Source organism: Dermochelys coriacea, chromosome 6, assembly GCF_009764565.3.
Source record: "Dermochelys coriacea isolate rDerCor1 chromosome 6, rDerCor1.pri.v4, whole genome shotgun sequence".
NCBI classification, from domain to species: domain Eukaryota; kingdom Metazoa; phylum Chordata; order Testudines; family Dermochelyidae; genus Dermochelys; species Dermochelys coriacea.
The window spans coordinates 623,685-648,931 of NC_050073.1; the positions used below are offsets into that span (position 1 = coordinate 623,685).

Consider the following 25,247-nt stretch of genomic DNA (forward strand, 5'->3'; position numbering starts at 1 on the left):
GGTCACCCCACATGCCCTATATCAGGGTCTTGGCCTCCAAGCGGCCAGCTCCAGCCCACATTGTGTGCGGCCCGTTGGCACCGGGCAGGGCCAGGTCCTGGTGGAGACATCGCTCTCCAGTACATCCCTGCAGCTGCCCCATGGGACCCAGCGGGGAGAGGCTGCGCCCACACCGTTAACAGGCACCAGGCCTGGCTGGGCAGGTCGAGGTGAGGGGCAAGGTGCAAGTGTGTCCCTGCGCCCCTGGCTGCTGCTGCCCCTGGCAGGCCTCTCCCCACCACCCACAATGGGGGGGTCTCTGCCCCTCCCTCCCCCAGGGGCCTTGTGGGATTGGCGGGGGGGCATGTCAGCAGCATGCCAGGCCCCAGCTCTCCCCCTAGGGCGGGAGGCATGGTCGTGGCAGGGGGCTGTGGCTGGGGAGTCACAGAGGCCTCTGGCTTTACTGGGAGGATCCCACAGATCTAATGCGGGGGGCTGCACCCTTACCCCCCAGCCTCGGGGTGAGCTGAACAGCTGATTACACAAACACCCTGGCTGTGTAACTTTCCCCCTCCCCACAGCTCCCCGTACCCTGGCCGCACAGCTCCTGCCTCTCTGCCCCCCACCCATACCCTGGCCCCCCTGCATCCTGCCCCCCAGTGCCATGCCCCCATCACTCCCCAGAGCCCTGCCCCCCTCTGCCCAAGCACTTACAGAGCCAGCCCTGAACCCTTTCCCCGACTGGCTGCCTTATTGACCCATTCTAGGGTTTGTTCATTAACTAGCCCTGCCCTGGCCCTTTGTCCTGCTGCCCGGACGCCTGGATTCTGAGTGGCTCCTCGGCCAGCCTGGCCAGGGAGTGGGCACAATTCCTGGTTGCAGGGGCTCAAGGGTTATTTATTGTTCTGGGCCCAGTGTAGGATGTGGGAGAAAACTCAGGTGGCCAGGCTCTAACCCCTTGGCCTCACTCCCCTCCCAGATGGGATGTGGGAGCGGATTATGCAAGAGGCTCTGGCAGGGGCAAGTGGAACTGGAGTCAGATCCCTACAGCAGAGCGGGGGTGAGGTGGAGGGGGCTGAGAACCCGAGAAAGGTTCCCCCCCACAGCCAGCACCCCTTCCCCTCCCCATAGCACTCCCTGCTGGGAGAGGCTGGGGCTGCAGTGAACCACACACAGATCAGAACAGGTATCTCAGATTTATCTCTCTGCAGTGGGGCATGGGGGGGTGATGTGGGGCAGCGGGGCTCAGATCTCCATCCGGAAGCTCAGGTCGGTTCCCTTCATTTGCCTCTCGTAGTCGGCATCAAATCGCTCGTTCTGCGCCACCGTGAACTGGTTCTTCCAGTCGCCCGTCACACCTGGGGGCAGGAGAGTGCAGTCACTGTGCCCCCGCCGAGCCCCCCATACCATGCCCCCTGGTGCTCTGCCCCCCACTGAGCCTCCCACCCCATGCCCCCTGGCACTTCACCGAGCCCACTCCACTCCCCACAGCACAGCGACCCCCGCTGGGCCCCACTCCTTGCCCCCTGGTGCCCCCGTACCCTTGCGCATGAAGGGCGAGATGCTGTGGTCCATGACACTGGTGGGGATGGTTTTGTAGTTGACCATGAAGTTCTGCTTCATCTCGGTGAACGAGGTGTGCCGGGCGATCGCCTCCACCAGCCCCTCGGATGAGGGGTGCCCCAGGAAGTCCAGCACCTTCCGGATCTCACGCCGGGGGTCCTGGGTGAGACGGGGTCAGAGCTAGAGGGGCGTGCCGGAGGGCTGGGGCAGGGCTGGAGACATGGGGCTGGGGACAGGAAGGAGGGAGGGGCAGTCGGGGGGGGCTCACCTCTTTCATGTCCTCGTAGAACAGGTAGAGCATTCGCTGCTCCCGTCTCTTCTCCCACCAGCCCCGGACGTGTTGGTACCACGACCCAAACGACACTGGGGGGGACAGACGGCTCAGAGACCCCCATCCCCTCACATGCTCCCCTGAGGGTCCCTCAAGCCAGGCAATCCCCCCTAGACTCTCCTCCACGGTCCCCCCAAGCCGGGCAATCCCCCCTGCCCCCCAGGGGTCCCTCTGAGCCAGCCAGTCTGTGCCCTGGGGGCAGGTCTGAGCCAGCGCTCCCCAGGGGAGATCAGCCCCTGCTCACGCCCCACCTTTGCCAGCTGTGAAGTCGTCCAGGAAGTGGTCCCAGGAGCCGGGGTCCGGATGCACCTTTGCCATCTGGTAGAAGTAATAGTAGGACACGGCCACGTCCTTGGCATTCCTGGCCATATAGATCATCTGGAGGGGGTGGGGGACATGGGGGTCAGGGTCTGACCACCCCTCCCCCCCACAGCTGAGACCTCAGACCTCCTCTCCCCACACACCCCACCTGAGCTCAGCTGCTAATCAAAGCCCTAGCTGGCGCCCCCAATGGTAACCCCAGCCCCACACCCCGAGGCTCACCTTACAGTCCTGCTCCCAGAATGACTCTGGCAGCAGCTGCACTGGGAGATGGGTCTTCACCAGCCGCCGGGATGGCCTCTTCCGAAGCAGCTCCACCCCTGGGGGGCACAGGGCAGGGGTGAGTCAGGAGCCCCCCCACAGCCAGTGCCCCCCTGCCCACATCACCCTGCTCACAGCACCCCCTGCTGGGAGAGGCTGGGCTGGAGTAGCCAGGACCTAGACAAATTGGAGGATTGGGCCAAAAGAAGTCTGATGAGGTTCAACAAGGACAAGTGCAGAGTCCTGCACTTAGGACGGAAGAATCCCGTGCACCGCTACAGACTAGGGACCGAATGGCTCGGCAGCAGTTCTGCAGAGAAGGACCTTGGGGTTACAGTGGACGAGAAGCTGGCTAGGAGTCAGCAGGGTGCCCTCATTGCCAAGAAGGCCAATGGCATTTTGGGCTGTATAAGTAGGGGCATTGCCAGCCGATCGAGGGATGTGATCGTTCCCCTCTATTCGGCACTGGTGAGGCCACACCTGGAGTACTGCGTCCAGTTTTGGGCCCCCCACTACAGAAGGGATGTGGACAAATTGGAGAGTCCAGCGGAGGGCAACGAAAATGATTAGGGGGCTGGAGCACGTGACTTTGAGGAGGGCTGAGGGAACTGGGATTGTTTAGTCTGCAGAAGAGTGAGGGGGGATTTGATAGCTGCCTTCAACTACCTGAAGGGGGGTTCCAAAGAGGATGGAGCTCGGCTGTTCTCAGTGGTGGCAGATGACAGAACGAGGAGCAATGGTCTCACGTTGCAGTGGGGCAGGTCTAGGATGGATATTAGGAAACACTATTTCACTAGGAGGGTGGTGAAGCGCTGGAACGGGTTCCCTAGGGAGGTGGTGGAATCTCCTTCCTTAGAAGTTTTTAAGGCCTGGCTGGGATGATTTAGTTGGGGTTGGTTCTGCTTTGAGCAGGGGGTGGGACTAGATGACCTTCCACCCCTGATATTCTAGGATTGTATGAGCTTCCCCCACAGCTAGCGCTCTGCCCCGGGCCCACAGCGCCCCCAGGAGCCAAGTCTGCGTTACCTGTGGGGACCCCAGGAACAGCAAACTCCAGGAAGGGGACTCGCATGTAGATGGCGTCTCGTTTGCATTTCTCTGTGTCTCCATCATTGTAGATCATGTCGACGATCTCACTGATCCAGGTGGTACCTGCAGGGGACAGGCAGGCTAAGCTAGCAGGGGCTGCAGGTCAGGAGTGAGGGAACCAGGGCACGGAGGGGCTATGGGGCAGGTTGGAGGTACTCACCAGATTTGGGGTATGTAGAGATCAGTAGATCATCCGGCTGTGCCTGGAATCCCTCCACTTCCCCCCAGTTCTCAGCAAAGTATTTGATCATGGGGACTCCCCGGATGGGGATCATGGCTGGGCGCACAGTTTCCTCAGCTGGCTGCATCCTGTGAGAGAAAGGATTAAAGAAAAGTTACTCAGGAGATGAACCCGCCTCCCCGCCCCCAACACACACCCCCAGCCCAGAGCTGGGCTAGCAGGGCTGCAGGTCAGGAGTGAGGGGCACCAACAGGACTGGAAAAGCAGGGAGTTGCGGGTCGGGAGTGAGGGGCACGGGCAGAGCTGGGGGGCGCAGGACAGGGCTAGCAGGGGCTACAGGTCAGAAGTGAGGGGCACCGGCAGGGCTGTGGGTGGCAGGGCTGTGGGTCGGGAGTGAGGGGCACCGGCAGGGCTGTGGGGGTCAGGGCTAGGCTGGCAGGGGCTGCAGGTCAGGAGTGAGGGGCACCAGCAGGGCAGGGGGGCGCAGGACAGGCTAGCAGGGGCTGCAGATCGGAAGTGAGGGGCACTGGCAGGGCTCTCAGTGGCAGGGCTGTGAGTCGGGAGTGAGGGGCACCGGCAGGGCTGTGGGGGGCAGGGCTGGGCTGGCAGGGGCGGCAGGTCAGGAGTGAGAGGCACCAGCCACAGCTGTGGGGGGCAGGGCTGGGCTGGCAGGGGTTGTGGGTCAGGAGTGAGGGGCAACGGCAGGACTGGGGGGGGCAGGACTGAGCTGGCAGGGGGCTGTGGGTCGGGAGTGAGGGGCACCGGCAGAGCTGGGGGGGACAGGGCTGGGCTGGCAGGGGGCTGTGGGTCAGGAGTGGGGGGCACCAGCAGGGCTGTGGGGGGCAGGGCTGGGCTAGAAGGGGGCTGCAGGTCGGAAGTGAGGGGCACCGGCCACGGCTGTGCGGGGCAGGGCTGGGCTGGCAGGGGCTGCGGGTCAGGAGTGAGGGGCACCAGCAGGGATGGGGGGGCAGAACTGAGCTGGCAGGGGGCTGTGGGGCAGGAGTGAGGGGCACCAGCAGGGCTGGGGGGGCAGGGCTGCGGGTCAGGAGTGGGAGGGCAACGGCAGGGCTGGGGGGGCCGGGCTGCGGGTCGGGAGTGGGGGGCACCGGCAGGGGGGGGCAGGGCTGCAGGTCGGGAGTGGGGAGGCACCGGCAGGGCTGGGAGGGGCAGGGCTGCGGGTCGGAAGTGGGGGGCACCGGCAGAGCTGGGCTGCGGGTCGGGAGTGGGGGGCACCGGCAGGGCTGGGGGGGCAGGGGTCTGCGGGTCGGGGGTGAGGGGGCACCAGCAGGGCTGTGGGGGGCAGCGCTGGGCTGGCAGGGGCTGTGGGTCGGGAGTGGGGGGCACCGGCAGGGCTGGGGGGGCAAGTTGTGAAAGTTTCTGGCAGCAAAGGGAGTTGTTGGCTCCGGGACATTCCTAGACGCAGGGTCCAGGCATGGGGGGGGTCAGGAGCAGGGGGGGGACACATGCGGCTTCCCCTTTCTTTAGCGGGGGGCAGGAGGGTCCCCTCAGGCGAAGGGCTGGTCCTCGGGTCCCGCGCCCCATCCCTCTGCCCATCCTGGGGGGTCCCGGACACCTGGGTCCCTTCTCCTGCCCGGGGGGGGCCCGGAGGAGCAGCCCCCCTCCCTCACTCACTTGCTCGGGGCTCGGCGGCGGGGTCCAGAGGAGCGCGGCGCGGGGCCGGGCGGGTTTTATCGGCGGAGCCAGGGGCGGGCGGGGCCGTGGAAACAGGCCAGGAGGGGGCTGATCCCACCCCCATGGGGCAGAGGCCTCCCCTTGTTCACCTCTCTCTGCTTCCCCTCCCCCCTCCCGAGCGCTCAGGGGCCGTCCCCGGACGCCTGGGTCCCCTTCCCCCTCCCTGTTCCCCCCCCGCCCGGACGCCTGGGTCCCCTTACCCACCCTTGTTTCCCCCCAGCCGGCGTGGGGGATGGGACCAGGGCTCACTCGGTGGGGAAGGGGTCCCTGCCCCCCAAGCAGCTCACTCCCCTCCGGGCTTCAGGCTGCAGTTGGGGGGAGCGGGGAGGGAAAGGATCCAGGATCCTCCCTCCCCCCCCGGCCCTTCCCCTGCCTGTCCTCGTCCCCCCAGGCTCCCCCTCCCGCCCTGTGGCAGGCAGAGCCGGGACTCGCATCTCCTGGGAGTTTTTATTTCATGTAAATTCCATAATTAGCCCCTGGCCCCCGGCATCCAGCAGGGGGCGGGACCATCGTCTCGCTGGGCGGGGCAAAGGGGACCGGCCCTTTGCCCCGCCCCCTCCAGCGCAGGCTCCTCCCCTCGGGTCTTCAGCTCTGCAGCTCGTCTGTCCAGTGTCCCTGTGGGCGGGAGGGAGTCAGCGGGGGGGCTTCCCTGTGCGGGGGGGGGGACGGAATGAGGGGGCGGGGCTTAGCTGCCCTAAGGCGGGGCTACAAAGGGAGGGGTGGCAGGGGTGTGGCTGCCTCAGAAAGGGGCGGGGACAAAGCTGGGAGGAATTTAGCCCCGAGACTGTGAAAGGGGAGGGGCGAGAATGGGGCGGGGCTTACCTGCAAGACGGGCGTGGACAGGGCGGGGCTTAGCAGCCAAAAGGCAGGCACAGGGAAGGGGGCGGGCTTAAAGGCAAGAGGGGCGGCCCAATAGGCTCGCCCACACAATGGGCGGGGCTCTTGTGCCGGAGGGGAACACCCTGGCGGTGGAGCTTAGCCGCAAGTGGACGGGGTTTACCTGGGAGGAGGCAGGGACTGCTTCCAGGTCACCATAGCAACCCTGGTGGTAGCGAATCAGGTCGCCCCACAGGAGGAGGTTCTTGCAGCTGCAACAGAAAATGGGGGGGCCTTCACCATGGGAATTGGGTCGCCAAGGCAACATGCTGGGGATGTTGCCCATAGCAACCGCGTCCCATCCCTGCCCTCCCTGGAGCTCCGCCCCTCCCCCAGGGGAGCCCCCACTGCTCCCTGGGCTCCGCTGGGGGCCCCATACCCGGGGCAGCGCCCCTCCACGGGCAGGAACTGCTGCGGCTCCTCCCGCAGGAACTCCCGGGCCAGGCAGGCGGGGTGGGCAGCCAGGGGGCATCCGGAGTGGAAGCAGCGCAGGGGGGGGTCGTCCACGTCCTGCAGGGGGAAGACAGACAGACGTGGGGGAGGGTACAGCCCCTCCACTGTAATCACTAGCCCCCGCTCCCCAACCCCGCTCCCAGAGCTGGGAGAGAACCCAGCAGTCCAGGGTCCCAGCCTCCCCCTCCCCTCCTAGAGAACCCAGGTGTGCGGGAACCCCCAACCTACCTGGAGTCTCTTCAGGCAGAGGGTGCAGCACTGGGCCGCCTGCCCTGGTGGAGGGCTGAGTTCTTCCTGCCCCTGCTTCCTGCGCCCCCCGGCTCGGCCCAGCACCCGGACCGGCCCGAAGGCCAGGGGCATGTGCAGGGGGGGCTGGAGGGCGGGGGGGAAGTCCCGGCGGTACTCCTGCTCCAGCCAGCGCACAGTGAGGGGCAGGCGGCACCAGGGGGCCACACGAAGCATGTGGGCCAGAACCCGCAGGTGGAAATCGAACCGGGTCTCCCGGCGGGTGCGGCGGCTGACGTGGGAGAGACGGCGAGAAGTGTGGGGGTGCTGCCAGGCCCACTCGAACTGGGGGGCAGAGAGACAGTGGAGTTAGAGAGTGGGGTCTGCGGGTCGGGAGTGAGGGGCACCAGCAGGGAGGGGGGGCAGAGCTGGGCTGGCAGCGGGTCGGGAGTGAGGGGCACCGGCAGGGCTGGAGGGGCAGGGCTGGGCTGGCAGGGGCTGCAGGTCGGGAGTGAGGGGCACAGGCAGGGCTGGGTGGGGGTAGGGGGCTGCGGGTCAGGAGTGAGGGGCACCGGTAGGTACCCGCAGCGCAGCCACGTCGGAGGGGAAGCCATGGACAATCAGCACCATCTCCCTGCAAGGAAAGAACCCAGGTCAGCCACCGCTCCCAGCGTGCCTCGCTCCCCCTGCCCCGCGCTCCCAGTGTGCCTCGCTCCCCCCGCCCCGCGCTCCCAGCATGCCCCGCTCCAGGCTGACCACCGCTCCCAGCATGCCCTTGTCTGCTGTTTAGGTTGGCACGAGTGCATGGCATGCTGGGATTACCCCCACCACCACCAGCATTGCATGCTGACATCCCCCCCCCGGGTTACCAGGGCCCACGCCCACTGGTCTTCCAGGCCCCACCGCGGCGCTTGCCAGCGTTGTGCTGCCCGATGCGGCGCTGGGGGGCCACTGTGAAGCCGACGTAGACGCGGCCCCGGTAGCGGGGGTTGGTGCAGAACAGCAGGTAGACGCCGAAGAACCCCCCCAGCTCCGCTCCCATGGCCAGGCCTGGGGAGAGAGGGCGGGAAAGGTCATGGCCGGCCAGCCCCAGTCTCAGCTCAGGCCGGGTCTCCCCTCAGTGCCCCCATCTCCCAGCATACTCCAGGTTCCCCACTTCCCACCATGCCCCGGGTCTCCCCCCAGTGCCCCCATCTCCCAGCATACTCCAGGTTCCCCACTTCCCAGCATGCCCCAGGTCTCAACCCAGTGACCCCATCTCCCAGCATGCTCCAGGTTCCCCACTTCCCACCATGCCCCGGGTCTCCCCCCCAGTGACCCCATCTCCCAGCATGCTCCAGGTTCCCCACTTCCCACCATGCCCCGGGTCTCCCCCCCAGTGACCCCATCTCCCAGCATGCTCCAGGTTCCCCACTTCCCACCATGCCCCGGGTCTCCCCCCCAGTGACCCCATCTCCCAGCATGCTCCAGGTTCCCCACTTCCCGGTCTCCCCCCCCATCTCGCAGCATGCCCCGGGTCTCCCCCCCGTGTCCCCATCTCCCAGCATGCTCCAGGTGCCCCCCCAACCCCAATCTCCCAGCATGCACCGGTCCCGTGTCCCCCATCTCCCATCCTGCCTCCTGCCTCCGCTCCTGCCGCCAGCGCCCGAGCCCCGCCCGGGAAGAGGCACCAGGCGCCTCCCGCTGATTGGTGCCTTTGGGCGGCGTCGCTTCCCAGGATGGATTCTATTGGCTATATCGCGGGAAGCCCCGCCCCCCAGCCGAACTCTGATTGGAGGAGTTGGGGCGAGTGGCGCATTGGGACGGGACCTGAGGCGGAAATGGGCTGGTGACTATAGGCGGAAGTGGCGGCACCAGAGGCGGAAGTGGGCGGGGTCTCAGCGCCTTGCGGAGCGGGATGGAGGCGGCCGGACCGGCTCTAAGCGCGGAGACCCTCCGGGGGCGGCTGCTGCGGGGGCTGGAGGCGGAGCACGTGGTAAGCCCCCCCCCCCCCCGCAACCCCTTCCCCCAAATACCCCCTAGGCCCCTCCCCCGCGCGGTGCTGGCTCTGACCCCCGGGGGCGGGGGATCAAATCTGGGGCCTGGTGTCGGGGGTCCCCGTCGGGGGAGGGGCAGGTGGGGGTCGATCTGGGGCTGGTGTTTGGGGGGGTCAGGAGCTGGGGTCCCTGTTGGGGAGGGGCCGCTCTGGGGCTGGTGTTGGAGGGGTCCCTGGGTGGGCAGGTTGGGGGTCACCCCCCCCATCATGTCTCTCCCCCCCAGGAAGTCGAGGACACGACCCCGAGCCGCTGCTCCACCAGCTTCAAGGTTCTGGTTGTCTCGTCCCGGTTCCGGGGGAAGCCCCTGCTCCAGCGACACCGGTGAGTCCGGGGGCCCCAACCCGGCCCCCCTTCCCTGTCCCCAGAGTCCCGGGGCCTCTGGCCCTGCCCCAGCCCTGGAACTGCCAACCCTGGGCTGCGGTCTCCCCCCATCACAGTCTGGGGGGCTGAACCCACTCTGCAAGTGGGGTTGGGGGGAGCTCTGGGGCGTGACCCCCAACCTGCTCTCCAGCCCCTGGGCCTAGCCTCCCGGTCCCTGACCCCAGGGGCCTCCTGGGCTCTGGCACTGACCCCCCTCCCCACAGGCTGGTGAACGAGCTGCTGGCGGAGGAGCTGAAGCACATTCATGCCTTCGAGCAGCGCACGCTGACCCCCGAGCAGTGGGAGAAGGAGCAGGGGGACCTGCAGTGAGCCCCCCCGGGCCCAGACGGAGCTGGGACCCTGCACCCCACGGAGCTGAGAGATCGGCTGCAATAAAGGATTATGGGCAACAAACTAGTGTCTGACTGGTGCCCCTCACTCCCGACCTACAGCCCCTGCCCCGCACAGCCCTGCCCCCCCAGCTGCGCCAGCGCCCTCACTCCCAACCCGCAGCCCCTGCCAGCCCAGCCCTGCTCCCCCCAGCCCTGCTGGTGCCCCTCACTCCCGCTCCACAGCCCCTGCCAGCCCAGCCCTGCCCTCCCAGCTCTGCCAGCACCCTTCACTCCTGACCCGCAGCCCCTGCCAGCCCAGCCCTGCCCCCCCAGCTCTGTCGGTGCCCCTCACTCCCGATCTGCAGTCCCCTTCCAGCCCGGCCCCCCCAGTCCTGCCAGTGCCCCTCATTCCTGACCCGCAGTCCCCTGCTAGCCCAGCCCTGGACCCCCCAGCTCTGTTGGTGCCCCTCACTCCTCACCTGGAGCTGTACCCACTATTCCCAGCCAGCAAGTGGGTGGGGGAGGTGCCTAGCTGGGGTATTTCAGGTTATGAATTGGGAGGGGGGCAGCTGAACCCTTTGTGGTTTTAACAATCCCTTGGTTTGATGCGTCCTGCAAAGCTGCCTTCAGTAACCTTCAGAGTCAACACCTGTCCCAGCTCTATCCAGCGGTCAGGGATGTGACGCATGGGGGCATCCCCGTTTCCCCTGAGATCTGAACTCCCATGTCTCCCTGTCTCCACCCTGGGGGGGGTGTCTCAGCCACGCCCCACCCCCAGCAGAAAGCAAGGCAGAGGTGCTATTTACAAAGTTTATTGGTAGAAATGTTCACAGCAGAAAGACACTGGTGTCCGTCCCCTTCCCTGGGGTAGCTCCCCCGTTCCGCCATATACCCCCCCCCGTTACTCCCCGCACCCTCAATGACTTAAACAACCAAGGTAAAAAACATAACTTCTCTGTACAGGGCGGGAGGGATCCGGCCTCCCAGAGACGGAGGGGAGGGTACGGGGGAGGGGAGCTCTGGGGGGAGTGCCACCCGCTGGCAGCCAGGGGGGGCAGAAGGAGACTCCAGCTGTCAAAGCTTGGGGGGGGGGGCGCGGGGGAGTTCCAGTGCCATGGGGCAGCCCTGAGTTTAACAGAAGGTTGTGGGGGGACAGAGGCTACCCCCCGGCTATTTGGCAGCCTGTGTCTCCAGCACCGCGATGCGTTGCTCTTGCTCTGCCACCCTCGCCTGCAGCTGCCGTACATCCTCAGTCAACTTCTCCAGCGCCTGGAGAGGGGGAGAGCTTGTGTGCTGCCCCTCACTCCCGACCCACAGCCCCTGCCGGCCCAGCCATGCGGTCCCCTCCCCCAGCTCCACCAGTGCCCTACAACCCCAACCTGCAGACCCTGCTGGCCCAGCCCTGGCCCCCCCAGCCCTGCCGGTGCCCCTCACTCCTGACCCGCAGCCCCCTGCTAGCCCAGCCCTGCCCCCCCAGCCCTGCCGGTGCCCCTCACTCCTGACCCACAGCCCCCTGCTAGCCCAGCCCTGCTCCCCCCAGCTCTGCCGGTGCCCCTCACTCCTGACCCACAGACCCCTGCTTGTCCAGCTCTACTGGTGCCCCTCACTCCCAACTCCGCAGCCCCCCCATCTCACCCCAGGGCTGGCCCCATCGGGGCAGGGCTGGCTCCGGCGCAGCTCCAGGATGCTCTTGTTGACTTTGAACTCGCGGCTCTTGGGTGGGACGTATCCATCCTTCAGGGAGATGAGCAGGGGGCTGGCATCCTTGCCCCCAAACCATTCTTCTGCTGTCAGTGCGGGGTCAGGCCCGACGGTGTCGGGGTACAGGTCCTCCTGGAACAGATCTGACTGCGGGAGGAGAGAGGCAGCATGGGACCCAGAGGTCCATTGTCCCAGCCCCTCCCCAAGGCAGGGTAGAACCTAGGCATCAGGGCTCCACTCCCCTCCCGGAGCTGGGATAGAACCCAGGCATCCGAGCTCCCAGCCCCCGGCTCACCTTGCGGGGCACTGTCATAGCAATGGGCTCACATCTGCGCTCGTGGAGTTTGTAGAATCTGAAATGCAGAGAGAAGGGGGGTTCAGGGAGGTGGGGGGCAGTGGGGGGAGGGTCTCTTGTGATACCGGCAGTGGAGAGGATTGGGGGACTGAGTGGTGTGGTTAGATGTTTGGCTGTGTTGTCTCCCTGTCTGCCACCACAGCCCTGTGCAGACAGCCGGCACACAGACCTCGACCAAACCGCCCAATGACCACAAGATCTGTTAAGGGACGAAGGCACCTGGCCAGGTTTATTGTCAACGAGGCAGGTACTAGGATCCCACAGACTCTACCGGACCAATACTACAAGTGTGCCTGTAACAATGAACCTGCTCAGTGAATGGCAGGACTTTCCATTCCCCCCTTGGCCTGCCAGAAACTCACCATTTTATACATCAACACAAACCAGTTACATACTGGCCCCCACCCATCCTTCCGTCCTTCTGCCCTTGGGGGGGCTAGCGCATCCCTGTTCTCTTTGGTGTTCGGGTCCCAATGATCTGGAATAGGGGCGCGAGTGTCATGGGCCCAGCACCTCTCAAGAGGGTTTCCCCCAGCCTGGCTCTACTCCGAGCCTTGCTTGAGCCCAGGGTTATGTCTCAGGGTCACTTCCTAGCACAAGGGCACTGCTGTGCAGTGTGGGGGGGAAGGGGTTATGGGGGGGCTGAGGAAGATTTGGGGGCACGGGAGGAGGCTGGGGGCTCAGGGGGGCTTCTGGGGTCTGAGGGGAATCTGGAGGTTTCAGGGAGGGTTGGTGGCTGGGGAGGTTTGGGGGGGTTAGAGTTCAAGGGGGATTTTGGGGGATTCAGGGATTGTTGGGAGTCCAAAGGGCCTTGGGGGGGCTGAGGGAGGTTTTGGGGGCTGGGGGGAATACAGGTATCCAAAGGGAGGCTGGGGGGGTTCCAAGAGGGTTTTGGGGGGTCTGGGGGGATTTAGGTGTCTGAAGGGAAGCTGGGGAGTTTTGGGGGGATTCAGGTGTCTGAAGGGGGGCAGGGGGTCCCCTGTACCTGGCGATCTCGCACTTGCTGACGTCCAGGCCCCGCTTGGGCATCCAGCCGCCCCCGCGCTGTGACTCCTTGGAGCTGAAGAGGGAGAGGAAGTGCAGGTAGGGGGCCTCGGGCGTCATCTCGAAGTAGCGGATGGAGCTGTCGCCCTGTGGGGGGGGACAGATAGGGGGGTCAGTGAGGGGGAGCCGGGGAGCCCCCCCAGGACCCCTAAGCTCCTGTTCCCAGTGGGGTCCCCCGGACGCCTGGGTCCTGCGCCGACCTTGCCGCAGAGGTAGACCATGCTGGTGTCAGGGTCGTAGTGGGGGACCAGCACCCCGCTGCTCGTGTCCAGCTCCTGCAGGTTCATGGGCTCCTCCAGATGCGCCTGGTGTGGGGAGAGAACAGGGGGTCAGGGGGTCCCTCCCAGAGTCCCACAGCCCCACCTGCTGCTCACTTGGGGAGATGCTAGAGGAGAAGTAGGTGGGTGGGGCTAGAAGGTAGGGTTGGGGGCAGGGTTTCTCCTTGAGTTTCATCACTTGCTGGGGGGGGAGGGTGAGAAGGGGTCCCTCCAGGTCCCATGGGAGGGGGTGTGAGGCAGGCTCCCACTGGGTCCCAGGGGTTGGGGTCTCCCTGGGTCACTAAAGGGTGGGGTCCCTAGGGGGCGGGGTCTCCCCAGGTCCCTAGGGGGCGGGGTTCCAAGAGGTGGGGTCTCCCCGGGTCCCTAGGGAGGGGTGGGGTCCCTAGGGGGCGGGGTCTCTCCGGGTCACTAGAGGGCGGAGTCCCGAGGGGGCGGGGTCTCCCCGGGCTCTAGGGAGGGGCGGGGTCCCTAGGGGGCGGGGTCTCTCCGGGTCACTAGAGGGCGGAGTCCCTAGGGGGCGGGGTCTCCCCGGGCTCTAGGGAGGGGCGAGGTCCCTAGGGGGCGGGGTCTCCCCGGGTCCCTAGGGAGGGGCGGGGTCTCACCGGGTCCCACAGCGCCACCTGGCGCTCGCTCATGCGGCTGAAGCCCGTGGTGAGGATCTTGCCGTCGGCCAGCAGGACAGCGTGGACTGGCCGGGAGCCCTCATGGGGGTTGACCTTTTCCTGGGGGGAGACGAGGGTCAGAGAGACGGGAACCCCCCACAGCCCCGCCCCCCAGGCCATAGCCATCTCCTAGGTCCATGGCCCCATAGCCCCGCGTCCACGGCCCCGCCCCCGCAGCCCCTCCCCCGCACTCACGGCGAGCAGGCGGCCGGAGCGGGGCTCGATCACGCGGACCCGGCGGTCCCGGCAGGCCGTGCAGAGGCGGGACCCGTCGCGGCTCCAGGCCACGCTGTGGATGGTGTCGGGGTGCAGGTCCCGCAGCTCCACCATCGCCCGGCCCGAGCCCACGTCCCACAGCAGCACGGCGTTGTCACAGCCTAGGGGGGGAGGGCAGGGTCAGCAGGGGAGGAGCGGGGGGCGGGGGGGAGGAGCGGGGGGGGCAGGGCGCCCCCCAGCCCCCGGCAGTACCTGCGCTCAGCAGCACGTTCTGGGCCGTGGGGTGCCAGGCCACGATGCCGACGCGCTTCGAGTGCCCCTCCAGCGTGACCAGCGGCTCCGTGACGGGTCGCACCAGCCCCCCGTCTGGGATCTCCCACACCTGCGGGGAGACAGCGGGCTCACCCCGGCCCCACACGCCCCGGGGGGGAGCAGCCTGGGGCCTTCGGATCAACCCCCCCCCCCCTCGCCGTGACGGTGCAGCCCCAGCCCCGCCCCCCGCTCACCATGACGGTGCAGCCCCGCCCCCCGCTCACCATGACGGTGCAGCCCCAGCCCCGCCCCCCGCTCACCATGACGGTGCAGCCCCGCCCCCCCGCTCACCATGACGGTGCAGCCCCAGCCCCGCCCCCCGCTCACCATGACGGTGCAGCCCCGCCCCCCCGCTCACCATGACGGTGCAGTCCTCAGAGCCGCTGGCGATGATGTTGTCGTTGTGGGGGCACCACTCGATGTCCAGCACCGGGGCCGTGTGTCCGCACACCAGTGGTTGCGACTTGTCCAGGCGCCCGGTCTGCCGGGAGAAGAGCTGAGTTACGACCCAGGCGTCCAAGATCCCCCTCAAACCACTGCACCCTGTTACTCCCCTCCAGTGATTTCCCTACACCCCCCCTGAATTTCCCCAACACCACCCCCAGTTTTGTGAACTAGTTACATGCCAATTTAATGATTGTTTGGAAATTTGAATTGAAATTGAAACATTAATACACCCTTTAAAAGCATATACAGTGTATGATCAAATACGTTTATCTGGAAAAGTATCGTAGATTGGAAAAGTAGGAACATAGACTAGCTTCCTTGTACAGCTGTTTATGACCGTGTCAGTGCCTTCATGTTGGTGATGCTGGCGGACCTAATCATTTCAAACGATGATTTGTAAGCAAAGTCTAAATGAGCTCTCCCTAACAGCCAGTGATGAGCTGGGGCTGGGGGAAAGGCTTCAGGACCAGATTGTATTTACATTCACACATCCGATGAAGTGAGCTGTAGCTCACGAAAGCTTATGCTCTAATAAATTTGTTAGTCTCTAAGGTGCCACAAGTACTCCTTTTCTTTTTGCGAATACAGACTAACACGGCTGCTACTCTGAAACTAATCTACCTAGGTATCCAGCAAACAGAGCCGTGTTGCCTAAGTGATAGATTTTGCCTGGGGCTGGGTTACAAATCACTGGGCGGGGGAGGGGAATGAAATGTTGTTGTTCTTATTGTCTGAATAAAGGGCAGTAGAACTGCAAAAAGAAAAGGAGTACTCACTGCACTTAGCCTGTGCTGACTGAGGGCAGAGAGAGAGAGAGAGGGTGGGGACAGGTGTTTTGCTTGATGGTCTGCCTGAGTCACAAGTACTATTAGACCTGCCCTTCTCCACTGTTTAAAGACAGAGCTGATTAGGCTCCATAGAGAGTCTTTTGTTCTGTTAAGAGATCACTACAGCTGAAATCACTGAGAATCAGGTGTGAGTGCTTAGACCGGCTGTGGGACTGTGTTTGTGTGGAAGGTGAGCCCAGTCTGCACTAGCAGTGAGGTTCCCTCACTGAGAGCTCAGCTGAGATCACTGAGAGCCGGTGGAACCTCAAGAGACCAACTAGCAGAGGTCACAGTGGCGGGTGGCAGCAGAAGGTGATGGTGCAGGGCCATTGGCAACAGAGCGATGGTGTGAACGGAGGCACAATGAACAACAGTGGCCAGAGCAAACAGTGAGCAGCTGGAGGAACGAGCAAGGTGCCTTCTTGCCCACCACTTGGGAGGTGAACTCACATGAAAGCTTCTCTGAACTCTGAGTCTCCACTGACCAACGACAACACCAGTGAGTGGGGTGCAGTGGAGGGGAAAGTGAGGGGCATGTTAAATAAACATTTGTTTGTTGGACTATATTTTAGTGACTTTGCTCCAGAATGCTAGATTTGTGACTGGGAATGGAAACTTATATACATCTGTTTCCTAGTAGACCAAGATTTTTTTTTTTTAAATGCATTATTTGCCAAGGTTGTTATCTCACCTTGTTGCTATCTTGAGAGGGCTTTATGTTGGGGAGTTTCTGTACTAAACACTTTTATTATTATAATTATTTTTTATATAAGAACGGCCACACTGGGTCAGACCAAAGGTCCATCTAGCTCAGTGTCCTGTCTTCCGGTAGTGGCCAATGCCAGGGGCCCCAGAGGGAATGAACAAAATAGGGAATCATCAAGTGACCCATCCCCTGTTGCCCATTCCCAGCTTCTGGCAAACAGGCTAGGGACACTCAAAGCATGGTGTTGCATCCTGCCCCATCCTGGCTAATAGACACTGATGGACCTGTCCTCCAGAACTTATCTAGTTCTTTTTTTTAATCCTGTTATAGTTTTGGTCTTCACAGCATCCCCTGGCAAAGAGTTCCACGGGTGACTTTATGTTGTAGGAAGACATACTTCCTTTTGGTTTTTAAAACCTGCTGCCTGTAATGTCATTGGGTGACCCCTAGTTCATGTGTTACGAGAAGAAGTAAATAACACTTCCTGATTCACTATCTCCATACCAGTCAGGATTTTATAAATCTCTGTCGTACACCCTCCCTTAGTCGTCTCTTTTCTAAGATGAAAATTCCCAGTCATTTTAATCTCTCCTCCTGTTTCATGCCCCTCATCATTTTATTTACCCATCTCTGAACCTTCTCCAATTCTAGTAGATCTGTTTTGGGATGGGGTGACCAGATCTGCACACAGTATTTAAGATGTGGGCGTACCATGGATTGATATAGAGGCAACATGATATTTTCTGTCTTATCTATCCCTTTCCTAATGATTCCCAGCATTCTGTTCGCTTTGACTGCTGCTGCACATTGAATGGATGTTTGCAGAGAACTATCCACAATGATGCCAAGATCTCTTTCTGGAGTGGAAACAGCTCATTCAGACCCATCATTCGCAAAAAGAAAAGGAGGACTTGTAGCACCTTAGAGACTAACAAATTTATTTGAGCATAAGCTTTCGTGAGCTACAGCTCACTTCATCGGATGCATAGTCTCTAAGGTGCCACAAGTACTCCTTTTATTTTCCAATGTGCGTTACTTTGCATTTATCAACTTTGAATTTCATCAGCCATTCTGTTGTCCAGTCACCCAGTTTTGAGAGACCCTTTCGTAGCTCTTCGGAGTCTGCCTGGGTCTTAACTATCTTTAGTAGTTTTGTATCCTCTACAAATTTTGCCACCTCCCCTGTTTACCCCTTTTTCCAGATCATTTATGAATATGTTGAACATTAATGGTCCCAGTACCGACCCTTCGGGGACACCACTATTTACCTCTCTCCATTCTGAAAACCAATAATTTATTCCTACTCTTTGTTTCCTATCTTTTAACCAGTTACTGATCCATGAGAGGACCTTCCCTGTTATCCCATGATGGCTTAATTTTCAAAAGTCTATTTAATTTAAATGTTTTTTTAATTTATATTTTTGTAGAAATCTAGACCTGTTGGTGTATTTTGCATTATCCTTATGTTAAATTTGCATTATCCTAACAAAACATTTAATTTATTCATATTTCTTTTATATGTTGCAGGTCAAAGTGCAAATGAAAAGACAAAAAACAATATAACAATTTTTCCACTCGAAGACCTCAAAAACTAACCAAGGTGAAGAACACATCAAGAACCAAGAATATATCAGCATGTCATCAGAAGGTTCAAGTGGTGTATCTACATGCGACCAGCCCAAATAAAGCTGCCTACTGAAGAAACAGTGTCTCCAAAACCTAAAGGCAGTTCCCAATGTTTGTTGGTCAAAGTGTTCCCATTTATTGAAGTTACAAAAGTTGGCGACTGGTGCACCTCTCGCAAAAAAACTTGCGAAGAAGGAAAGCTTCCCAATGCTATAATTGGTACAAGTGGAGGAGCTGGGTTTGTCAGACCGATCAGCAAAGCCAGTGCTGACAAACTATGTGAAAAGGCAGCCTCTGGACTGCATCAACATGCAGAAAGCCTTATAAGCCACTTTCAAAGCCAATTTTAGAAGTACTTAATGAGGCTGTTAAGAATGCTGGAGACACAACACAGTTCATGCAAACAAACATGGCTGTGGAATCATACTTTCTATGTAAGCAAGAGACACCACACGCTACAAACTGGAGGCCAATGTTAAGTGCATTGTCACTTGTTCATCCTGAAGTTGAACACTGGTTCCGAACAAGACCAGCAAATGCTCACTGTCTTTCTGCAAGAAACTCAACTGACTGGCTAGACGAATGTGGTGCACCAATGAAAGACTCAATGCTTAAAAAAGTGAAGAACTCTCTCACCACATTCAAAACATTTGCATACATGGCTGATGAATGCACCGATGCAAATGGGCATCAAGTATTAAGTCATTGTGTACGTTATCTGGATGTCAGTGATAGGCCAGTAGATGCATTTCTAGATGTTCAAGTTATAGAAGACATCGGCTGCATCTGTGACAACCCACATCCTAGAAGAGTTAAATGCTTGTCAGTTGGACCCCAGACAGACGGCTGCTTGTGCATTTGATGGAGCTGCAAACTTCTCTGGAAGACATGGTGGAGCACAAGCTTTGCTCAGAGAAAAGTGTAACCCTAATCTCTCCTAGACACACTGCAGAAGCCTCTACTCCAGCTAGCGCTAGCATGAGCTGTAGAATCTTCAAAAGACATTAAAAAAGCTATACATTTAATGTCTTCACTATATTCTTTTTTCAGCAAGAGTCCAAAAAGACTGAATATCTTGGAAAATGTAGAAGATGCACTGGGACTAAAGTTCAAATTAGTCCAACCTGGAAAACCCTCTGGCTTTCTCCTGAGCAATCCTTGGCCGTTGTCTTAAAATTACTCCAGCCATTATTACTGGCTTTGGAACGTATCTACCAAGATGGGATGGAACTAAGTAGTGAGGCTGGTGGATTACTTTTGCTACTACGTTCAGAGAAGACTATTGCCATTCTCTCTCTTGTAAGTCTACTGTTGAAACCACTTGGGTGATTTAAACAATGCCATCCAGGCATCTGCTACAACAGTAGTAGATCTTTGTCCAGCAATAGAAACTACATTTGGATCAATCAGAGAGCTAACCATTGGAAAAAGTACTGGAAAAAGCAAAGACTTCAGTCCAGAACTTGACTAATGAAGGCAATTATATTGAATCCTTAAGTGAAGAGGACAAGAAGTGTTTGTTAAGACAACTGAAGAAGTACACAGACTTGATTCTTAATCTACAACAGCAACTTTTAGATTCTACTCAACCTCTACGTAGCTTTTATAGATCCCTGTCCTACAAAACACTGACAGTTGAGTGAAGTGCAGAGGTGAAAGTAAGCTGGTACGCCCCGGTACGGCGTGCCGGTAAGAGCTGGTGCACCATACCAGGACTGGCTTTCCGAGAGGGCAATTTAAAGCCCTAGTAGTGGCGGCAGGGCTGCAGTGGGGATTTAAAGGGCCCCGGAGCTCCAACCCCTGCTACCCTCCTGGGGACCTTTAGATCCCCGCCTAAGCGCTGCTGCCTGAGGTCCGGGGTATTGGTGGTGGGGCTCTGGTGGGGATTTAAAGGGCCCAGGAGCTTCAGCCCCCGCTACCCTCCCGGGGCCCTTTAAATCACGGCTTGAGCAATGCTGCCCAAGCCCTGGGGTAGTGGCGGCGGGGCTCCAGAGGGGATTTAAAGGGCCGGGGCGGTAGCGGGGGCAGGAGCCCCAAGCCCTTTAAATCCCCGCCTGAGCCCTGCTGCCAAAGCCCTGGGGTAGTGGCAATGGGGCTCTGGCGGGCATTTAAAGGGCTGGGGCGATAGTGGCGGCTGGAGCCCTAGGGCTCTTTAAATGCCCAATGGAGCCCGGCCACTGCTACCCCAGTGCTCAGGCAGCAGGGCTCAAGCTGGGATTTAAAGGGCCCGGGAGGGTAACGGGGGCTGGAGCTCCGGGGCCCTTTAAATCCCCACCAGAGCCCCCCCACCGCTATCCCAGGGCTTGGGCAGCAGGGCTCAGGTGGGGATTTAAAAGGCCCCGGGAGGGTAGCAGGGGCTGGAGCTCCAGGGCCCTTTAAATCCCCACCAGAGCCCCCCCACCGCTATCCCAGGGTTCGGGCAGCAGGGCTCAGGCGGGGATTTAAAGGGCTCGGGGCTCCAGCAGCTGCTACCATAGTGGAGCCCCAGGCTCTTTAAAGCTCTGCCAGAGCCCCCAGGGCTCGTCAGTGATTTCAAGGGCCAGGGGCTCTGCTGCAGTAGCGGCAGCTGGAGCCCTGGGCCCTTTAAATCGCCCCTGAGCCCCGGGGATCCCAGCTGCCTCTGCAGCTGGTAGCTTGGGGGTGATTTAAAGGGCGCCGGGCTCCCAGCCGCCACTACTGCAGCTGAGCCCTGGCCCTTTTAAATCTTGATTTAAAGGGCCCAGGGATTTAAGGCCCTGCCCCTTCCGGTTGAGACCACGCCCCCTGCTCCGGACTCCAGCATACTGGTAAATCCTCTAACTTACTTTCTCCCCTGGTGGAGTGAGGCACGACCAGCAATGGGGCTGCCATGTGCTCAGGACAGAACAGAGAATTTGAACACAGAGTGAAATATCATACGACGAATGAATGAAGATTTGACTTCAGCTTCTTTATCATCACTAGTGGCTCGACCTGATGTTTGTGCTCTCTTTCCTGGGCTGAAAGAAGTAGGAATTCATCTTGCTCTTCCCAGATACAACCGCTACAGTCGAGCGCTCTTTTCACCATTGAATAGAATTGTGTTCTGAAAGAAGTCGCCTTCTGCCTGATCATGGGACTGAACTAATGAGCCTATCAACTGAAGAACTGGAAGTACTGGTCACACGAGAAGCCTCCGAAGATGAACGCATTGCATTCAAGAAGTTCATTAACAGAGTTGTGCGAAATTATACCAAGAAACCAAGAAGGATGTAGATGTTGTGCTTCGTAGGAGGCTTGAGTAGCCAACTCTAATTTGTGTGATGATGATTTTAAAACATGAGTTAAATCTAATGAAATGGTCATGAAACATTTTTTCAGTTTTTACTCTGATGCCATGCAGCCCCCCCTTTCCCTCATGGTCTCACCCCTCAACCACCCCCCACCCATTTCAATTCCCGGGGAAACCACTGCTCCCCTCCCTCCCCTCCCCAGGCCGGGCTGGGGAGAGAACCCAGGTGTCCTGGCTCCTGACTGCAGTTACACACTTTTCCCACCAGATGGTGCAACAGAAGCTTCACCCTTTGCACTCGCCGGAGCGCGATTCTCCCCTTTGCTGCCCCTCCCTGCCCCCCCCCGGGAGCTTCCCTCCCCCCCACCCCAGTCAGGGGGTGAAGCCCTGAGACTCCCTGAATATCTGGGGGGTGGCTGGGAGTCAGGGTTGGGGTGGGTGAAGAGTGGGGTGCAGTGCTTAGAACAGGGGGCCTGGGAGCCAGGACTCCTGGGTTCTCTCTGGGCTCTGAGAGGGGAGTAGGAGTTGGAGGGTTAGAGCAGGGGGGCTGGGAGCCAGGACTCTTGGGTTCTCTCCAAGCTCTGGGAGGGGTGGTGTTAAGTGTTTGTGGCAGGGATGGTGGGCCCCCCCATGGCCCCAGAGGAGTTTCCCGTGCATGGGGGGGATGGGTGTCTGGTTGTGTCTGTCTTGCGACACTGCTCCCAGCCCCAGTGCCCCAGACATGCCCATAAAAGGCGACATGAGGCCTACCCCCGCCATGGGGCAGGAAACGCGGTAAGAACACAGCCCAGTGTGGTAGCAAGGCTGGCTGCTCCTTCAGCACTGGGGGCTCCAGGGTCCTTCCTAGGCTCCCACCTACATGCCAGGACTCCTGAATCCCTACTTGGCTCTTCCCTGACCCCACTCCCACCCAGACTCCTGGGTCCCTCCTCCCCGCCCCATCGACAGCCCTGAGCTCACTGCATGCCACACCCACTGAGCACAGAATCCCCCTCCCAGCTCCCCCCATTCCCCTGAGTAGTGAGGTGGGATCAACAAATATGGCAGTCCTAGAAAAAAGTTACCCAGGGATTGAGGAATGATGGGAAATTCCCTCACTGCCAGGAACGGCCAAGGCACTGCAGGGCTCAAGGGGTTAAAACCAAAAACATTGTGTGTGTGGAAGGGGAGCCAGGGCTGGGCTAGCAGGGGGCTGCGGGTTGGGAGTGAGGGGCACCGGCAGGGCTGTGGAGCGGCTCAGGGCTGGGCTAGCAGGGGGCTGCGGGTTGGGAGTGAGGGGCACCGGCAGGGCTGTGGAGCGGCTCAGGGCTGGGCTAGCAGGGGGCTGCGGGTTGGGAGTGAGGGGCACCGGCAGGGCTGTGGAGCGGCTCAGGGCTAGGCTGGCAGAGGCTGCGGTTTGGGAGTGAGGGCACCGGCAGGGGCTGTGGAGCGGCTCAGGGCTGGGCTAGCAGGGGGCTGCGGGTTGGGAGTGAGGGGCACCGGCAGGGCTGGAGGGGTCAGGCTGGCTGGTAGGGGCTGCGGGTTGGGAGTGAGGGGCACCGGCAGGGCTGGGGGAGGAGCTCTCTCTGTTCTCTGTGTTTCTGCGCCCATCACGATGGAGTCACAAGACGGCACATCCTGGGTCCCTCCAAGGCCTCATCCTGCCACCCCCTTCTCCCAGGCCAGGAAAGGACACAGGGCCCTTTATCCCACTGCTGCCCCTCACTCCCAACCCGCAGCCCCCTGCCAGCCCTGTCCTGCCCCCCCCCCCGCTCCCCTTCTTAGGTAATGTTCTATCCCTCCCCATCTGTCTGTGTTTCCGGGGGGGGGGGAGGGGGTTGTGAAACCGCCGAACAGGCAGATCTTGACTTTTTTGCCTTAAATGGCTCCAATTTGAACTTGGGGCGGAAGCAGGCATGTAAAAGGGGAAGTGGGTTTTGGGAGGGGGGGGCAGGTCTGAAACAGCTCAGCCCTCCCTCAGTCCAACCGGGACTTGCGTGGCAAGGTGGCGGGGAGGTCGTGTCAGGTCACAGCTGGATCCCCAGTGCAATGAGCCCAACAAGAGAGATACTGAGTAGCAGGGGCTGTGGGAGTGAGGGGCAGCGGCCAGGCTGGGGGGGTGGGTGGAGTTACCTTGGTCAGCGGCAGCACCATGAAGGCCCCTCCCCCGCTGGCCTCCACGATCATGGCCAGGAATTTGGGGTTCACGGAGCAGAAGCTGCTGTCCCAGGTGGTCTGCGAGATCCGCACGTCGTCGTAGCACTGGTCGGCCTTCGCTGGCTGCCCGAACACATGGCGGAACTTGCTGCTGCGCACGACTTTCCGGCTCATGGCGGCTGGGGAGAGACGCCAGGGTCAACGGTGCCCCTCACTCCCGACCGCAGCCCCTGCTGGCCCTCCCCCAGCTCAGCTGGTGCCCCTGTTCTATCTGTCTCCGTGCCCCCCACCCCCTGGGTTACCTCATGAGACCTCCTTTCCCAGCTGCCCCGGGAGACCCCCTCTCCAGCACTGGGGGAGGTGGGGGCACAGGATACAGCCCCCCAGCCCCAGTAATCCCCTCGCCTGAGTCCCCTCCCTGCGCCCCAGGTAGCCGTCTCTACCATCACCCTGCCTGCCCCTCCCAGCAGCTGCAAACCTCTTCCTAACTCAATACGTGAGTCCCCAGGGCTCTCCAGGGAGCTGGGTTGGGAGTAAGAGACACATAGTGCAGAGAGGGGAAGGGGCCGGGCAAGAGAACCCAGGAGTCCTGGCTCCCGGCCCCTCCTAGAGCCCAAGATAGAACCCAGGAGTCCTGGCTCCCCGAGATAGAACCCAGGAGTCCTGGCTCCCAGCCCCCTCCTAGAGCCTGAGATAGAACCCAGGAGTCCTGGCTCCCAGCCCCCTCCTAGAGCCTGAGATCGAACCCAGGAGTCCTGGCTCCCAGCCCCCTGCTCTCACCGGCTCCAGATGCTCTGGTGTCACAATGAATCCGGAGGCTGCAGCTCGAGCGTTTTAACGGCCTTTGCTGTCGCAGCTCAGAGGGGGTGGCGCCTTAAAGGGCCAGCACGCCACAGGTGGGGCGGGGCCTTGGACACCCCCCCCTTCCACCTCCCCCATCTGGGGCCCAGGGGCCAGCTTGCCCTGGGAAGAGGGGAGCAGGGTTGGAAAAAAGGTGTAGGGGATGCAGCTGTAAGAGACCGAATTGGGGCATGGGACCCAGGCGTCCAGGCTGGCAGCACTGGGTGGCTCTTTAGTGAACCAGCCTCCCCCGACCTTCCTTTCTTGCCCGTCCGGCCTTCTCCAGGCACCTTGGTCCAGAAACGGCTGGCCTGTGTCTCCAGATACCTCTGTCCATCCGTCCGTCTGTGTGTCTGTGTATCCATCCATCTATCCGTCTGTCTGTCTGTCCATCCATCCGTTTCTCTGTGTGTCTGTCCCAATAGACCGCCTCTACTGGTCTACCTACCTGTTCACATACACATCTATGTCTTCCCTTACACCCTATCTATCTATCTATCTATCTCTCCCTCCCCATCCACCCCCTCTATCTATCTATCCCCATCCACCCCATCTATCTATCTCTCCCCATACACTCCTATCTATCTATCTATCTCTCCCCATACACTCCTATCTATCTATCTATCTATCTATCTATCTATCTATCTATCTATCTATCTATCTATCTATCTATCTATCTATCTCTCCCCATCCACCCCCTCTATCTATCTATCTCTCCCCATCCACCCCATCTATCTATCTATCTATCTATCTATCTATCCCCATCCACCCCATCTATCTCTCCCCATCCACCCCCTCTATCTATCTATCTATCTATCTATCTATCTATCTATCTATCTATCTATCTATCTATCTCTCCCCATCCACCCCATCTATCTATCTATCTCTATCTATCTATCTATCTATCTATCTATCTATCCATCTATCTATCTCTCCCCATCCACCCCCTCATCTATCTATCTATCTATCTATCCCCATCCACCCCATCTATCTATCTATCTATCTATCCCCATCCACCCCATCTATCTCTCCCCATCCACCCCCTCTATCTATCTATCTATCTATCTATCTATCTATCTATCTATCTATCTCTCCCCATCCACCCCATCTATCTATCTATCTCTATCTATCTATCTATCTATCTATCT

At 60.4% G+C, this 25,247-nt stretch overlaps 4 protein-coding genes across 10 annotated transcripts; 1 reads left to right on the forward strand and 3 right to left on the reverse strand.

Moving 5' to 3' along the window:
- Window positions 1-1,156: 1,156 nt before the first annotated feature.
- On the reverse strand, window positions 1,157-5,496 carry LOC119857897 (sulfotransferase 1A1-like). The gene is given in 9 exon segments (XM_038407423.2): window positions 1,157-1,337; window positions 1,521-1,701; window positions 1,811-1,905; window positions 2,125-2,251; window positions 2,417-2,514; window positions 3,482-3,607; window positions 3,705-3,853; window positions 5,358-5,388; window positions 5,391-5,496. Coding segments are annotated over 9 exon segments (1,011 nt in total). The 5' UTR covers window positions 5,482-5,496; the 3' UTR covers window positions 1,157-1,224.
- A 452-nt stretch (window positions 5,497-5,948) lies between these two features.
- Window positions 5,949-8,721, reverse strand: SLX1A (SLX1 homolog A, structure-specific endonuclease subunit). 5 transcript variants are annotated; one of them, XM_038407429.2, is made up of 7 exons: window positions 8,589-8,721; window positions 7,841-8,021; window positions 7,554-7,605; window positions 6,975-7,316; window positions 6,673-6,803; window positions 6,418-6,505; window positions 5,949-6,032 (listed from the first exon to the last, which is right to left on the reverse strand). In XM_038407429.2, exons 2-7 carry the CDS (start codon window positions 8,011-8,013, stop codon window positions 6,003-6,005), a joined length of 816 nt encoding a protein of 271 aa, XP_038263357.1. In that variant the 5' UTR covers window positions 8,014-8,021; window positions 8,589-8,721; the 3' UTR covers window positions 5,949-6,002. The 5 variants fall into 5 exon arrangements, with proteins under 5 accessions (XP_038263357.1, XP_043373004.1, XP_043373005.1 ...); XM_043517069.1 differs by lacking the exon at window positions 8,589-8,721 and adding an exon at window positions 8,178-8,254 and having other exon boundaries at window positions 7,887-8,021; XM_043517070.1 differs by lacking the exon at window positions 8,589-8,721 and adding an exon at window positions 8,192-8,221.
- Window positions 8,538-9,781, forward strand: BOLA2B (bolA family member 2B). 2 transcript variants are annotated; one of them, XM_038407437.2, is made up of 3 exons: window positions 8,757-8,946; window positions 9,231-9,328; window positions 9,592-9,781. In XM_038407437.2, exons 1-3 carry the CDS (start codon window positions 8,869-8,871, stop codon window positions 9,695-9,697), a joined length of 282 nt encoding a protein of 93 aa, XP_038263365.1. In that variant the 5' UTR covers window positions 8,757-8,868; the 3' UTR covers window positions 9,698-9,781. The 2 variants fall into 2 exon arrangements, with proteins under 2 accessions (XP_043373016.1, XP_038263365.1); XM_043517081.1 differs by lacking the exon at window positions 9,231-9,328 and having other exon boundaries at window positions 8,538-8,946.
- Window positions 9,782-10,496: 715 nt separating this feature from the next.
- On the reverse strand, window positions 10,497-24,199 carry CORO1A (coronin 1A). Of its 2 annotated transcripts, none has more exons than XM_038407409.2 (11): window positions 24,040-24,199; window positions 23,236-23,438; window positions 14,626-14,748; window positions 14,208-14,337; window positions 13,935-14,116; window positions 13,680-13,799; window positions 13,000-13,104; window positions 12,741-12,886; window positions 11,696-11,753; window positions 11,335-11,547; window positions 10,497-10,968 (listed from the first exon to the last, which is right to left on the reverse strand). In XM_038407409.2, the coding sequence occupies exons 2-11, from the start codon at window positions 23,431-23,433 to the stop codon at window positions 10,870-10,872; spliced, it is 1,374 nt and encodes a 457-aa protein (XP_038263337.1). In that variant the 5' UTR covers window positions 23,434-23,438; window positions 24,040-24,199; the 3' UTR covers window positions 10,497-10,869. The 2 variants fall into 2 exon arrangements, with proteins under 2 accessions (XP_038263337.1, XP_043372966.1); XM_043517031.1 differs by lacking the exon at window positions 24,040-24,199 and adding an exon at window positions 23,562-23,601 and having other exon boundaries at window positions 10,501-10,968.
- Between the last annotated feature and the right edge of the window lie 1,048 nt (window positions 24,200-25,247).

Excerpts from the sequence above, each read along its gene's own strand:
- SLX1A (XM_043517069.1), bottom strand. The coding sequence starts at position 8,239 with ATGCTGGGAGATGGGGTCACTGGGTTGAGACCTGGGGCATGCTGGGAA. Across the intron at positions 7,606-7,886 it reads CATCGGGCAGCACAACGCTG|GGAGATGGTGCTGATTGTCC; the intron begins GCAAGCGCCGCG and ends CTTTCCTTGCAG. Across the intron at positions 6,804-6,974 it reads TCTGCCTGAAGAGACTCCAG|GACGTGGACGACCCCCCCCT; the intron begins GTAGGTTGGGGG and ends TTCCCCCTGCAG.
- BOLA2B (XM_043517081.1), top strand. The coding sequence starts at position 8,553 with ATGCACCGGTCCCGTGTCCCCCATCTCCCATCCTGCCTCCTGCCTCCG.
- CORO1A (XM_038407409.2), bottom strand. The coding sequence starts at position 23,433 with ATGAGCCGGAAAGTCGTGCGCAGCAGCAAGTTCCGCCATGTGTTCGGG. Across the intron at positions 11,548-11,695 it reads CTATGACAGTGCCCCGCAAG|TCAGATCTGTTCCAGGAGGA; the intron begins GTGAGCCGGGGG and ends CTCCTCCCGCAG. Across the intron at positions 10,969-11,334 it reads CCGATGGGGCCAGCCCTGGG|GCGCTGGAGAAGTTGACTGA; the intron begins GTGAGATGGGGG and ends CCCCCTCTCCAG.